Source organism: Pholcus phalangioides, unplaced genomic scaffold (genome assembly GCF_987345545.1).
Source record: "Pholcus phalangioides strain wild (caught in Gottingen) unplaced genomic scaffold, Ppha-v1.0 ptg000021l_1, whole genome shotgun sequence".
NCBI lineage: Eukaryota > Metazoa > Arthropoda > Arachnida > Araneae > Pholcidae > Pholcus > Pholcus phalangioides.
This window is the reverse complement of record NW_028301614.1, coordinates 9,225,082-9,240,717: the sequence shown is the minus strand read 5'-3', so window position 1 is coordinate 9,240,717 and position 15,636 is coordinate 9,225,082. Positions and strand designations below refer to the sequence as shown.

The 15,636-nt window shown below is 36.2% G+C and overlaps 1 protein-coding gene across 2 annotated transcripts in view; it reads right to left on the bottom strand.

The window, feature by feature from the left end:
* The window catches only part of LOC149070577 (plexin-A2-like), a 415,911-nt gene that overhangs the window by 128,184 nt on the left and 272,091 nt on the right, over nt 1-15,636 (bottom strand). For both annotated transcript variants that reach the window (XM_089249177.1, XM_089249178.1), the window contains exon 3: nt 11,551-11,733. In XM_089249177.1, the coding sequence (XP_089105303.1) occupies nt 11,551-11,733 (183 nt within the window). The remainder of the gene's footprint in view (nt 1-11,550; nt 11,734-15,636) is intronic.

Here is a 15,636-nt window from a genome sequence, read left to right as displayed (position 1 = left end):
GAAAATTCAACTTACGAAGCGGCTTTTTTATGTTGGCGCATGCATCCAGATCAATTACTCAACCGTACATACACCTTGTACACGTCTACGGAATGTCTAACGAATTGGTGCATGTCGGAATGTGCGCGTACGCGATGTGGACCTAATGTGAAGTTTGTTTCTGTGTAGTGCTTGTTACGTGCGGTGCTGCCATCTCCAATCAATTTTTCGAACTATGAGTAAAGTGTAATGATTGGAGATTTTATCACTATAAGCTTGTTGCTCCCTGTGGCCAGACTTTTTAACGGGGAGATCGACTCGCATTTGCGCCTCGAAGTTGGATCCACATCAACTGAAATATTCGTTAGACGAGATAGAAAAGCATTGAAAATAAAATCTTCGTTAGCTAAAAAAATTGGTATCACCTATTCGAATGCCTATTGTGGTTCAGAATTCCACTTTTTTTAATCCATAGTATTCCCATGACTTTGACTTCCCATGATTTTTCATTGAATTCCTTGTAGAAAGGCGTAAGCCTCATGGCCCGTTGATCAAATGCGGGTCTCGGAGTCATGTGATGTAGCCCATGACTTCAAACCTAATTTTGCAAAAATTAACTTACCGGCACATTTGCAGATCACTGAAGAAACCTGCAGCACATTCAACACAACACACTTCCAGACCACTTAAAGGACCCACAAAACATTTTCATACCACCGGTGCAGTTTTACATCAAAGCCCGCAGCACATTCCCAGATCAATTAATTAACCTCAAGTGAGTAAAGCACTTGAGTGACCCATGACATAGTTCCAGATTCCCTCAAGGGATTTCACGGCATTTTTACAAATCACTTGAGTAACCCGCGACGTAGTTCCAGATCAGTCAAAGCGCACTTACGGTGTCTCCGGCACACTTGCAGATCAATTAAGTGACCCGCAGCATATTTACAGATTACTTAAGTGACCTGCGGAACAGTTCCAGAGCACGTATGTCACCCCCGATTCAGTTCCACATCACCCATGACACATTCACAGATCACTTAAGTGACACGCGACACGTTTTCAAGCCAATAAAGTGGCTCCTAACTCTCCTAAACATAGAGCACGCTTGCACTATAGGTAGCAGCATTTAACCCTTAGAAATATATAAAGTCTACTACAACATTTTGCAAAATATTTATCGTACCGCATAGAGTAGTAGAGAAGCGTTTTGTTGAAATTCCAATGATCATTTCAGTGCGTGAAAGATGAAGGAAAAGAAAAATGAATAACAATCCTATTTACCAAATATTTTTTTAGTGAACGATATCTGCCGGTGGCGGTTCCCTCAATTCGAAGATAGGACTGTACATAAAATAAAAATTCAATGTAATACTTGGCTTCGGTCCATAACTTGAGAAAAGAAAACAAAAATTTTACTAGTGACTGTATTTCGGTAGTTGGAGAAGTGCGAGGTCAAATTTAGGGTATCACTGACGAGATAACGAAAAAAATATTCTTTTTCTGTCTCCTTTTTGGCCATAAAAGTCTCACTTCTTTCTTTTTCTTCTAATGCTACGTATACTTCCTAAAACATCACCTTTCACTTTTTTTTTGCCGTGGCAACGGGTATGTTATAAAAGTGAAGCAAGCAAAAATTATTATAGTACATATATGTATATAAATAGTATTTTTTTTTCCCCTTCCAATCTAATGGTAAAGTTGCTTTGTTGTTTTTTTTTACTTTCTACCTACAAAAATGGGGGAGATACTTGCAGAGAGAGGGCATCACAAAAATCGTAACGGCCGCCATTTCCATCTCTGTAGGGTAGAATGCGAGGTGGGCAAATGGAGGGAGTGGGGGGGGGGCTTCGTTGTTGAAATACCGAGGAGAACTTGGCCTGGAGTACAGAGAGTTTTCCAGGGCGGTGGAAAAGGTAAGAAGTGACTGGCTCCATGCCAGGAAATTTCGGGAACTTTTACCTCCGCGCACGCGCACCGCGGACGGTGAAACGCTGCCATCACACTTGCCCCCCCCCCCCACCAACCTTAGCGTCCTCTTTTCCAGGCAGTATAGAACGAATCCAGGAATCGTGACTGCTGCTTTTATTGCACCGGGGGCGCCTTCCGCCATCGTTGTGTCCTTTCCCCGGTCCCTTTCCACTTCCACCCCGGGCCCAGAGTCAGTTGGGAGGTACAGTGGGGGCGGACAGGATAACGGAAAGCGTTGGGGGCGGAGGGTGGGATATCGCCCGTCTCTCTCTCACTCCAGGACTTTCCTATCACCCACCCTAGTACGCATCGATTGTTCCTTTAGGTTACCTACGTTTACTGTAGAGGATGTGGCGCCGAATTTACTCTCTCTCTCTACCTCTCTTTCCCCTTCACCCTCACTATCCCGAAATGCGTCCTGGAACCATCACCCCCCCCCCACTCTCACCCCCGTTTTCCTACTAAGTCTTACATGTATCCTTATCCGAAATCCTGAAGGAAAAAAAATTGAGGAAAAATACATGTTTGGCCTGGAATGACTCCTGAGAATTTTTTTTTCTCTTCCCTCTATCATCTAGGGTGAAAACTAGATTATACTGAGGGAAAATAATAAACACAAGATAGGAATAAATCGGATAAAATGACTGTAACTTAGTAATAGTTTTTCCTTTGGGTTTTTTTTTCTTCTGTTATTATAAGAAGATTCCTCTAATAAAACGGATCGAAGATGGCAGCGTTATAACGTCGGGCGATCTACAATATTCGGGTTCATTAAACGAAGTCCCTCTCTCGGAAGAGTTCGAGCATATTCTGTAATCTGATCTAGGTATCGACAAATCCACTCTTCCGTTCGATAGATATGAAAGTGGAAGAATGATCGAATTTTCTTACGTTAATCAGAAAATTTCTTGTCGTTTTTTAAAGAAATATTTTATTCGGAAAAAAAAGAATATTTTGCAGAGTTGCTAGTGACCTGGAAAGTCATAGAAACGAAAAATGGTCAGAGAAATATGTGCAAATATTTGATAAAGTTCAGGGAAAACATTCTGTGAAGGGAGAAACTGGAAATTGGAAAAAACTCAGAGGATACCAAAGTTTTGAATATTTTCTATTCTTTCAGGAAATTTGATCAGCAGGGAAACGTAAAGTGTTTAGGGGAAAGTCAGGGAGAAATATAAAATATTTGAAATATATATATATTTAATGAAAGTTTTTGTGAATTAGTACTTTTTTTCAGTACTTTCGATCAGGGAAAGTCAGGGAAATGAAAAACAGTCAAGAATAGGCAAGATTAATATAAAATATTTTGGAAAAGTCAAGAAAATATTCAAATATTTGATAGTCCAGAGAAAAATTCTGTCAAAGGAAAAACTGAAAATTGAGTAATATTTAGAAGATTAAGGTTTTGATTTTTACAGTATTCCTGTTTTTAGGACTTTTGGTCACGGAGTCAGAAGAAAATGTGAAATATTTCATAAAAGTCGGGAAAATATGCAAATATTGATAAAAGTTACAGGCAAAACTGAAATTTTAGAAACAATTGGGAGGTCAAGATTTTGAATTACATTTTTTTTAAAGAAGTTTTGATCAGGGAAATTTTTGAATTTCTTGTCGGGGAAAGTCAAGGATATGATAAAGCAGGTAGCCCCCATCTTTCCGGAGGGTACAACGCAGAAGAGATGGAAAATTTTGCAATATGTTAGTCATTTATATCATAATTTTATTTAATTTTTGCTGGACCACTCGATAATTCCCGGGTTGCGAACCGTCGGATTTGTCTAAAAAGCTCGGTATCTGTAGTTTTGGCCAACCCGGATGATCGTTTGAGTTTCTTGCAACCCAAGCGAAATATTTTTTTGACCTCTCTGGTGCTATGGTGAAGTGTACCTTCACCTTTTGTAAAGTAAATATTAGACGGTTTTATTTCAGGAAGCGTTATGGTCCGATTCCAACGTAAAGATTATTGAATTTGGTAGTGTTGGATGTTCAACTTTGCATGCATGATATCTCATATGGGAACTAAGCAACGCAGTACAATCTATTAGTGCGACATCTACCTCAATATTTGTACTCTTTTCTAGTAGTTAATACTTCTGATGATTCTTTTCTAGTATCCACAAGGATAGTGTGCTCATATGCCAATTTAAGAAATTTTTATAGTTTTCGAAGACGTGTTCAAAATTCTCAATTTGCCAATCTAACAATCACCCTTTTTTTATGACCTACTGTTCCTGAGAAAATCGGTATTGCTAGTTTTTAATAAATATCTTTTCTTTATTAAAGTATTGTATTTTTCCCCCTGGAGAGAGAGAAATTCTCATCTAATTTGGAAAAAAGGAATTCATTCGCTTCAGCAATCAGAAAAATAGTACATTTATAGCACGAGTATAAAATAAGGGATTTTTAGAAAAATACATTTATTTGTAGTATAAAACCCCATATTTTGAAGGGAGAAGATAAATGGATTCGAACCCTGATTAAACGAATAAGACAGAACTGACATTTATGTTAAATTGGGAAAAATAGTTGCATCGTGGACTAGATTAGCACTAATATACACAAGGAATTTTTAAAAAAAATCGGTAAATCGGAGTTCGTTATAGCAGGTCCCAACGGTATGCATTTTATGTTTTACGTTGATAGTTGAAAGAGATACAGTAAAATTTTTTTACCATGAATCTCTCGGTTCATATCGCTAAACTAAAACACCATAAGAGGAAATAATGAGAAATATTAATGAAAATCAATCTGAATTCGACTTGTAGATGGTTAAGAGATTGTACTATCGCTTCATACTTAACATTCCAGATCTTTTTTAGTCCTAAAGACGGAAATTGAACTTTAATTGATTTTATGAACCGGTCGAAACATCAGACCAATCGTTTCGTAAGGATAAGAATGTGGCATATAGTCCGCTCCCTCTATAAATCAATAGTTCTCAGAGCCATATACTCCAGTCATTGGTGATTTCGAACTCATTTTCAATAAAAGCTTTTCCATGTTATTTCATCAGCTCTTGAAATATTTTCATCCAGGTTGGAACGCACTATGCTATAAAAGTTTAACATGACATTTAGTGATTTTGAATGAAATAAAAACCTTTTTTCAATAGGAAATGGGAGAATGGCTGGGAAAAGTACGGGATATATATATATATATATATATATATATATACTATATATGACTTATATTGTTTACTTTCATTTTTTTATAAAATAAAATCGAATACTCCCGTAATTAGTTTCAATACAGAAATTTTCTACGTTAATCCAGAAATTGTAAATCACTTCTAAATTGAGTGTTAACAAGATTTATTTTGTTGCACATAGCACTCTTGATATTGGACGGGTTATGGTTAATTCGCTATTTCTACATTAGTACGTCTGAAGCTAATGACTTCAGTACCACGTGATCTTCGAGCAACTCCTTATTATAATGAATATATTTTTTTTATTTTTTGTTGCTTGAATTGCACAAATGTCATTTTATACATTTTTATATATAAATTGATAAATATGGTATGAAAAATGCTTGTTTTCGCATTTCTTATTAAGCATTTCTATTGGAGGGAAAATGCTTCGAACTCAAGAGGGTTGCAAGGCAAAAAACTTTGGAAAGGGGGGAAAAAATTACACTGAATGAAAGATTCGCATTAAAAAAAAAAAACTCATCGAGATCACATAAATTTCTTCATAACGAAGTCTTTCAAGCAAAAAATTACAAAAATCATGATGTCTACGTTGGATATATAAACGCCACTTCTCACTTCTCTGAATCCTTCTAAAGACCAAGAACAAATGAGAAATACTTGAAAAACATTCATCAGAAAAGGCAAAAAAGGCGTAAATTAACATTAATTAACGTACTAATCGGTTAAAGAGGTCATAATTGACAAGTTCTTGAACAATGCTATCAACGGAGCGTGAAACACGTTAAGGAGAAAAGTTATCCAATATACCTTTAATATGTAAAAGGAAAAAAAAATGTATGGGGGAAATAAAAACCCCCCTTAGAGAATTAATAATAATAGGAAAAAAATTTCTTACATAAAAAGATGAAATTAAGACACTTCATTGCTAAGTGAACAATGATCAACATCAGCAGCAACTTTAAGATGGCCTTTTCCAGAAAAAAAAAAATCCATATAATCTTTATGAAATACAGATTTTTTTTCCCTTCAGAGCGTTTTTTTTATACTTGGACTGATCATTTAATAACCATGCTCAGCTCTAACCTCGCTGATCCGTTAAGTCAGGGGTTTTTCTAATCCGATTAAAATATTGAAAAAAAAAGATTGGAACGAATAAAAAAAAGGATAATTTCAAAAATAGAAGGCAAAGTTAAGAGAAAAAAAAAAAAAAGAAATGGAGGGAAAATTGCACAAGCTGCTACAATTGCATTTTATACTTGAAAGAACACAACAGATGTGGCTTTCTAAGCACAATTTTTTTTTCTATTATAATAATAAAATAAAAAGAAAAAGGTTGATGGTACCGTATTCCATGCATAAGAGCCGAGCTTTTCTTCTTCTTTTTTTTGGTGAGTGAAGGGGAAAAAAATGCGAGTGAAAAAGAATAATTAATATCTCAGATTCTTTCCGGATCTCTTCTCTTTTTTTGCCAACGTCCTCTCCAAATAAAATCATACCCTCAAGTAAAAAAATAGAAAATATGTAGAAAAAACTAGCAGAAACTTTCCTCTGTTTCCAAGAATAAGCTACATTCCTTTTTTATATGTAATTATTCTGGAAATAACTTTAAGAAAAAATTTTTGCACAATTTTAAGAATTTTTTTCTCCACTCTTCGTTTTTCACGAGCGAGTCACTAAGGATTGCGTGTAAAACAAAATATATAGGGTCCATTTTTTTCAAAATTATTTCTCTGCGAAATATTTTTTTTCCCTTTTCTACTTGATCATCGCCTATCCTCATCTACTTATTTATATTTTCATAATAACCGTGTTTCCCTTTACCGAGTGGTACGGATATGGACGTTCCCAATGGCTGTTCAGGTCCCTTCAATGCGTTTAAAAATTTTTGCTTTCCATTTTTCAAATCACGCTTTGCGTGAAGAAGAACAATAACTTTGGTCTATTCAAACTGTCACGCTATTTTAATGCGCTGGGGTTAAGGTAAAAAAGGAGAAATAACGTAATTATACTCACTTTATTCAAAACCTATGCATATACCCTTCACTAACTAGTCACCTAATCAGTAAACAAAACTGTGTGTTCCTCGTTTATTAGGTAATTACATACCCGAGGTAAATCCCCGTCGAATCGGAGATGTTTGGTTGATAACAGGAATTTCATTATATCTTATGTAGTAAAAAAGAAATGAGTATAATATAATCCCAATTAGTTATTTAGTTATTTCGTATATTCATATTCTGCAATAATATATATACACTAGAGATTATAATATGTACGGTTTTAATCACGATCACAAGGGTTTTGTTTCGTTGATCAGCTGAAGCTCTGATTAAAGAACAGAAGGACTTGATTAATTATCAGAGCTAATGTAGAAAGAGCCTACCTCTGATAATATCTGATAATAAACCGGACCTGACAGAATTTTGCCGTTGAACGTAATAAATATGCCATAAATGAGAAAATTGCGTTTACACAAAAGTTATTTTTAACTACTGTATAGTATATTAAAACAATGGAATGAATATGTGCGTAAAGTTATATGAAATACTGCAACGTTTTTACAGTTTACAAAACTTCGAGGAGTAGCACATGGTGCTTTGAAAAATAGTCTTTTAATGTCTTTTGTCATTGAGCACTCTTGACTACTCCAGGGAGCACCAAGGTGCTCGCAAGCAATAGACTTTCGAAGTTTATTTAGTCAAAGATGTAAAAATTAATTTTTGTAATCGACAATCAACAGCAGAAAAGAATTATCGCCCCCGGCTTGACCAATTTACAAGTTCTCATAATGTACCTGTGACTTCCACCGTCCCCATGATTTTTTATCCCAAAGGGCGATATCGTCCATTCTAAAAAACCACTCGTCTAACCTTCATAACCATGAGTTCTTTTACACGCTGCGGCACTCTGTGAACAAATTTTTCTTGACGCTAAGCATTTTGCAAGTCATTTTACTCTCAACCTGATTTTTAAATTAATTTATGAAAAGTACCTCGGATAACCCAAAACTCGGCTAATCAAGGCTCGGATAATTGGGATGATAGTGTAATAGTAATTAACCACTGATTGTCATCAAATTATTAGATACTGAATAGAAAACGTTCAATGAATTTCATAGAATAAATTTCAATCATAAGTTCTTCACGAGTACAGATTACCAGAACAAATCCCAGGCGTCAGGTCACCATGGCGAATATTAAATCGACATTGGCACCTAAAATTTTCTGTATTTGATTGCCAAATAAAAATCTAAGCATGCCATAATTTTCTGATTTTATAATGATCTATTTTCCGGCATGGACAATGGTCATCAAGTCTTGGAAAAGTCGAAAAAACCCATTATTTATGACTTTTTTCCTTGGGGAAAAAGCCACCGAGTTGGCCACTGAGAAATTTGCCTGAAGCCTAAACTGTTTCCCAATCCGATTTGTCAAGCCTTTCTGTTTACACCGAATACCCAGAGATCATTACCTATTGTAAGAGTACTAATGCACTTTTCAAAATAACCTAATTTGATTAAAAGGTGATGTACCGAAAAATATTAGTATTCGCACATCTAAGTATATACCATATTGAAAGAATGCTTTTTCCTGATTTGAATCCAAGTCATGAACTTGTTTTTAACATGGCCAATCCGAAAAGACCTGGTTCATTTCATATCTGATGCCGATGGCAGAAATTTGAAAGCGGAATCGTTATTGCATTTCGGAATGAATTAAATCATTCAGAAAGATTGAAAAATTGAGGAGAGGAAAAGGGGTTCAAATTCCCTGTGGGGAATGAGTAAACGATATCCTCCCTTTATTTCTGCCCTGTCTTTGAATATATTGAACCTGTGAACCCTTCCGTGTGTTATACGACGTATCACTGGTATCCGTTGGGCATTCTTATCTTTTCCAGACCAACATTCACTTCTCGTTTTCTCTCAAGGGACGAACGACTATAACGATCCTTGTCTGAACCGATCACACATGATAATGCACAGATCAGTTTTATTTATTTATTTATTTTTTAACAGCACGTGACGTGCTGCTTGAACATGAGTCACATTTCGAGTAAAAAGAAATTGGAGGAGAGACCACGCTCTTTCTTTCGAAGAGGTGGACAAATACCAGCGTAAGTCTTATTATCGATATAGCCATCGCGTAAGGACTTAAATTTTATTCAAGACGTCAAAGAAAGCAAGAAAAAAAAATATGCTGCTTCGAATCTGGCAACAGCTGGAATAAAAGGAAAAATTTCAGAAGGAAAAGTGGCGCAGTCACGTCAGACGGTAAAAATCGAACGAAATTCTCGCAGATATATATATGCTACGGTAAATGGGATATAGCCGGTTAATATGTATAGTTGCTAGTTGTCCTGGTAAGTTTTATGAATTTATCATTTTTATCGGCGATTATGCATAATACCCAGACGCCATTGGTAAATTTGATAAATACTAAAAAAAAAGATTACTTTTACTAGCGATTACACATAATAAGCCAAGCTTACCTTGTAAATTTGATAAATATTTAAAATTTATCGCTTTTACCGGTGGTTATGCATAATATCCTAGTGTAATTGGTAGATTTGATAAATGCGAAAAAATTTCCTAAATTTGGATAATTCTGGTATGTTCGGTAAATATAGTCGGACCCAGACATAACGAACTCCTATAACTGGGAATACTAGGAAACCATAAGGAATTTCATGATTTATAGCTTTAAAGCGTGATTTCATGATTAAAAATTCGTTAAATTGAAGAACTTGTTTGATAAAAGTTAGTTGTATCGGGAAAACTCGTAAAATTTGTTAAATAAGAGTTCGTTATATCGAGATCCGACTTCAAAATTCGTCAAACATAAGTTAATTACAGGAATTATTTCTGGGATGTTCGGAAAAATGAGAGATAATTATAGCCAGTACAGGCTCTGGTGACACACAAGTACAATCATCTAAATAATAAAACTTATCACGGCAATGGGACCTATTCATCTTGTTTACTTATACGAAATTGCATAATAACTAGGCAAATGTGATTTATTTAGTACCATATTCATCAGGTTTACCAATAATGCTTGCGTCATATACATAATCACCGGTAATATTGATATACGAAAGAGAGAAGAGGTAAATTTATCAAACTTACCAAAATGGTTGGTTATTATGGATTAAATATATATAACCGGAATTATAACATTTACCATAATTTCCGGAAGAGGTCGGAAATATCAGCACGGGTAAAAAGGTTTCATTACCAATATAGCCATCGAGTGAGGATTTAAATTTCTTCAAAACGTCAGAAAAAAAATTGAAAATAAGAAAAATCTATTCTACTTTAAATCTGGCAACAGCTCGAATAAAAGAAAATCAAAAGGGAAAAGGCAAAGTCGCGTCAGAGGGTGAAAAATAGAAGGAAATTCTTCAAGATATATACATTTATTTATTTACTTATTTATCGACAGGACATGTATAAAGTGTAGATAGAAGGGAGTACGAATCTATAGTACTTGAATTGTATATGTATAAAAAAAAAATCGAAAGTATATACGAAAGAGGGTAAAAATAAGGAAAAAAAATCCCTTGGCAAAGGGAAACGGACCATGGCGAAAAGGCCAATGCGCTCTCGTCAATCACAAAAGCATCGAGTGTTTCTGGTAGGCTGGAAAGGAAAGATGGCGGCTGAAAGAATGACGCTAGAAGTCTCTGGTTCTACCCCCAACCCTTCGAGAGAAAAAAAAAATGTGGGGATGAATGAAAGATAGGGATAACGTGGAAAAAAGCATTTTTCTATATATTTTTCTTTTTATATTTCTACTGCCTGACATCGAACACAAGCCTGCGTTGAACAAAAGGAGATTGGGGAAGAGGAAGAGATTTCTATGCTTGGAGGGAGAAATGAAAAGGGATTTTCAAGAGGCCACATCACACACGACAAACGCAGACAGCGTGGCTCTGCATCTAATTAAGAGATACGAAAAAAAGGGAGAAAACGTGATTTTGTGGAGAAAAAAAAAAGCCCTGCCTGAAGGCAATCGAAAAACTGCATTAAAAGTGGCTCCAAAAGTTTTTTTTTTATTCAGCCCTCAACAGGAGCGTGTTTCAACCCAATCAAAGTCAATGAAAGAGAACTGATTCTAACTCAAGCGGGGGCTTTTTATTTATATAAATATATAAAAGGGGGAAAATTAAGTGGGTGTATTTATCAATGGTAAAAAGCTATCAACTCTGTGGCCTCCCACTCGACCAACCTACAGAAACGACAACCCTACTACTTAAAATAGAAAATTCTTAAGGTACTTCGAACAAAAGCATCGAATTTTATGCAATGAAAAGATCCGGGGACGGGGAAAAAAGTAAGTTGAGAAAATTTGAATCCACCTCATTTCTTTCACAGGGTGATCCAATTAATTCGATAATTTAATTGAAATTGAAAAAAAAAAAGTATCATGCTAATAAATAAGACTCACTTTTTTGAGATGACCAGTGGCAGTGCCCATAAATGCCACAGTATAATCATGGGTAGACGTGGCAGCAACAGAGGTCAGAAGGAGGCCGGAGTAAGTGAGGACTGGTGTAGCCTCGATGGGCATACTTCCACCCAGCGGTGTATTCACATCCATGCCGCAAAAATCATCATTGATCTGGACTTGCTGCGGGATATAAGAAGACGAATAAATAATTAGAGAATTCAACACAAATAAACTTAATTACACATTATATTGAATTACAATAAGAAAATAAATAAGCTTATATATATGTATAGAGAGAGAGAAAAGCCTTTTCTCGAAGTTGGTTTCTCTGCTGATACACTATTGAAGCCGCGAAAACAACGACACAGGGACCAGTAATTATTGAACGTCCTATCACGCGTAATATATAACATTATATTCTTTCTTCAAGGCACAAAAAATTCCATAGAAAATGATTATAATTTTTTTTAATTTATAAATGTTTTTGCTAAGAATATTTAAACTTAATGTAGCTGTTAAAACATCATAATTTTCTCTTCCAGTGCCTATTGCACGGGGTTGGGGAGAATTACAATTTAGAGCTGGTTACTACGGGGGGGGGGGGGACTGAAATATCTTCATCTCGTCATACGTTACGGATTTGAAACCAGAATCAAACGGAAATCATAACCGCTGACTACCAGGTGGCAAAATAAAAAATAATTAATTGAAATAAGTTTTATTCAGAAAATTGACAGCAAAGTTATAGCTAACTAAGATTTTTTTACTTATGGTGATTTGATGCACTGTAGCACATTTTCCATGTGATTTCTACGGAAAAATATTGATTCAACTATCAGCGAGACTTCAAACAACATAGATAGAAAAAAATAATCGATGATAATTGGAAAAACGTTCACAAATGTCATTTAATGTTCTAAGATGCTCTTACTGGAGAAAGCTAACGTAATGGAAAAAATATATTGGATTGAATGAATACAAATTATGAAAACATTTTCTTTATAGTTGAAGACAATTTTTTTCTTTTATGGTTATACATGTGAAATCTCCTTGCATTGAGTCTAGTGGATACGTGGCGGTAATGCAATAGTCGTTTCTTTTTAAATGACTTCACTTCATTCCCTTCAAGTCAGGGGTATCCCAACTCACGGTTGGTATGCAATCCAGAACAGCTGAACAGCTATCATGCGATGCGGCCTAACAAGCAATTTTAAAATAACATAAATAGTTATTTTTTAATAACTTATTTCACTTGCATTTTGAGTGACATTAAGAGCGGACGAATAGCTTGGCTCACTTGCGTGTGTATGTGTTATGTGACCTAAAACACCACAAAAATCAGAAACTCCTGATATAATTTTGAATTTGTGAAGTTTTATAAATGATATAGGGGAGATTTCATTTTCTATTATGGGCATTGGACATTTTTTTTCGTGAAATTGCTCTTATTTTGAGTTGCTGTATTTTAGACATGTTTGACATCCATATTTTTCATGGGCATCTCTTTTCAGCCAGCTCATTGGACATTTTGCCTGTTGGGACCTTTGTATGTGTAATTGAATAAAAAAAAACTTCGTATGTATCAACCACAAAAAATTATTAACTGCCATCTTTTACAAAATGAAATATCAAACGAAGAAAGACATTTCATGAAATAAAAGTAGTACAACAAAATCAGGAAAATATCTTTTCGAAAAATCACAGAAACCTGCGGTATGTTTTTATTTTTATTTTTTTGAGAAGAGGAAATGTAGAAAAAATTGCACACGTCGTGTTGCCATAACCCCTTCGTGAAGTTTCGAAGCAAATCATTTCCTTCGGAAAAGTCAAGATTTTCGGTTAAAGAGAAATTGAAATGCCGTCGAGAGGGAAAGAGAGGAAACCGCAGCCGTCGTCACAAAACAATGACTTCCTCGTTATCCTCGAAAAATAAAACTCAGAAAAGGCATCGGATGGTAGGTAGGTAGGCGTGAGCTCGAGAAAGGAAGATAGACGTACCAACATCGGCAATGACTCCCTAGTCGACGACCCAAAAGATTTTTCTCGAATATCCTTCTTTGCAAAGCCATCTAAAGCCCTCCTACCGAAAGTTAGAGGCGAAATAAACTCCCAGACGAAATTTCGCTGGAATTAAAATTGCAGTAAAGCCGCCACAACCCCCCTTTCAACCCTTGATTCTCTTTTCTCTCTCTCTCTCTCTCTCTCCTGTGCTCCAAAACATCGGCGAGGGCCCCCAGGATAAGTAGAGAACTGAGATATCCTCTAGGGATATTCGCCTAACCCATCAAGTTAAGTGTTTGCGCATCTCTTAAATGTAAAGATTTTCCACTAGGTAAAATAGAGTAAAAGAATAACACTGCCGGGGTGTTGAGCAGTGAAACCCTCTCCTCCGAACAACACGACACGACGAGTCAAGAAACGAAGCCACGGGATATCATGATACCTTGGTCTAAGAAATAAATAATATCGCAATGTGCAAGATATGAGCTGGAAATGCTGTCGTATATTTCACTTCACATGCAACCAACTCCTGTCTTTACGGGAGGCTCAATATATTTTCAAGTCACAAGTTAGTCATTTATTGTGGTATCTCAACTCGTTGAAATCTTTGAGATATTGTGCAGCAGATCTACTAAGAAAAGATTGGAAGCTTAAAATCCCGTTACTATAAAATTCGGTTTCATTTCAAGCTTTACGAAGCTCCGGGGATCAAAGTTGTAACGAAACTTATCGCATATATTCTCGGTTTTTAATTTTCTGAACGTAATTATTTCATGTTCAAAGAATAACACTTTTGATTTTTATAATATATCGCTGCCTCTCTTTCGCAAGAAATGCTTGATCTAGACACGTACAAATGATTATAATCTATCCCGGAGGACTAATGATGCTTCTACTTAACGGTACATGCACCTCGTAAAAAATCCTCTAAGAAATTTCTATCGAATTGGTACATACCGGTATATATCGGTACATTGGTGCATGACGGAATGCATATTGTGAGTGCATGTGTGTCCCTAACGTGCTTATGTTGTTAGAATCATGGGTGTTTCTTTTCCCACTGGTACCATAGGTGGTTCCGAGTGAGCACGTTGCCCCTTTCTCCTAACCAGATATGGTCCGCCGATTTGTCTCAATGCAGAGGTAGATACAAGCAGGTGATCGAAAAATGTGCGGGGCTAGAAAATGTGCGTGCATATGTTGTGTAGCTAACGTGAAGTTTGTTTCCATATCGGTCACGCCTCTCTTCCAAAAGAAAATGGCAAATATCTCAATTTTCACATTGGGTTCATTCAAGTATTACGTCAGCATCTATAGGGGGAGGGGGAGGGGTTTCAGATTTGAGGACTTCTGATGACCATGGGGGGGGGGATGAGTGATGCTTAAGTCATCACTACCATTTGTAAAAATAATGAGTTATTCTTACCTTAATGACATCTTAACCGGTGTGCCAAAAAACGAGAAAAATCTTTCCCTAGTTTGTGGGCACCTGAATTAACATTCTACCTATTGATAAGTCCTCTACAAAGCCACTTTAGTGATCTAAATGTTCCGCAGATCCCTCAAGTGATCTGGAAATGTGTACGTGCCGCTAAAGTGCTCTAGAAATGTATCGCGGATCGCTTAAGTGCTCTGGAACTGTGCCGCGTGTCACTCAAGTTATCCGGAATTTTTATCTTGAAATGTGCCGCGGGTAACTTGAGTGATGTTGAACTGCACCGGGAGGGAAGGGGAGCCGCTTAAGTGCTCTACAGCTGTTCCATATGCCCCTCAAGAGATCTCTAAATGTGAAATGGATCGTTTAAGCGTTCTGGAAATGTGTCGCGGTCCACTTAAGTGATCGCATTCCCACCTCAAATTTGGAAACCGCTGAAAACTAACTTCAGCCGATCACAACTACGCCACCAACGAGGTGTGGGCATGGTGCTGGTTTCATATCGTGAGCATTCAGGTCCGAATAACGTTGGTGGCGCAGTGGTGGTCCACTGATTGTTCTGTTCATTAACTCTTGTAATCTTTCTCATTTGTTTTTGTTTAAATATTTTTATTTCTTGTGATATATTATGATATCAATTTTTCATG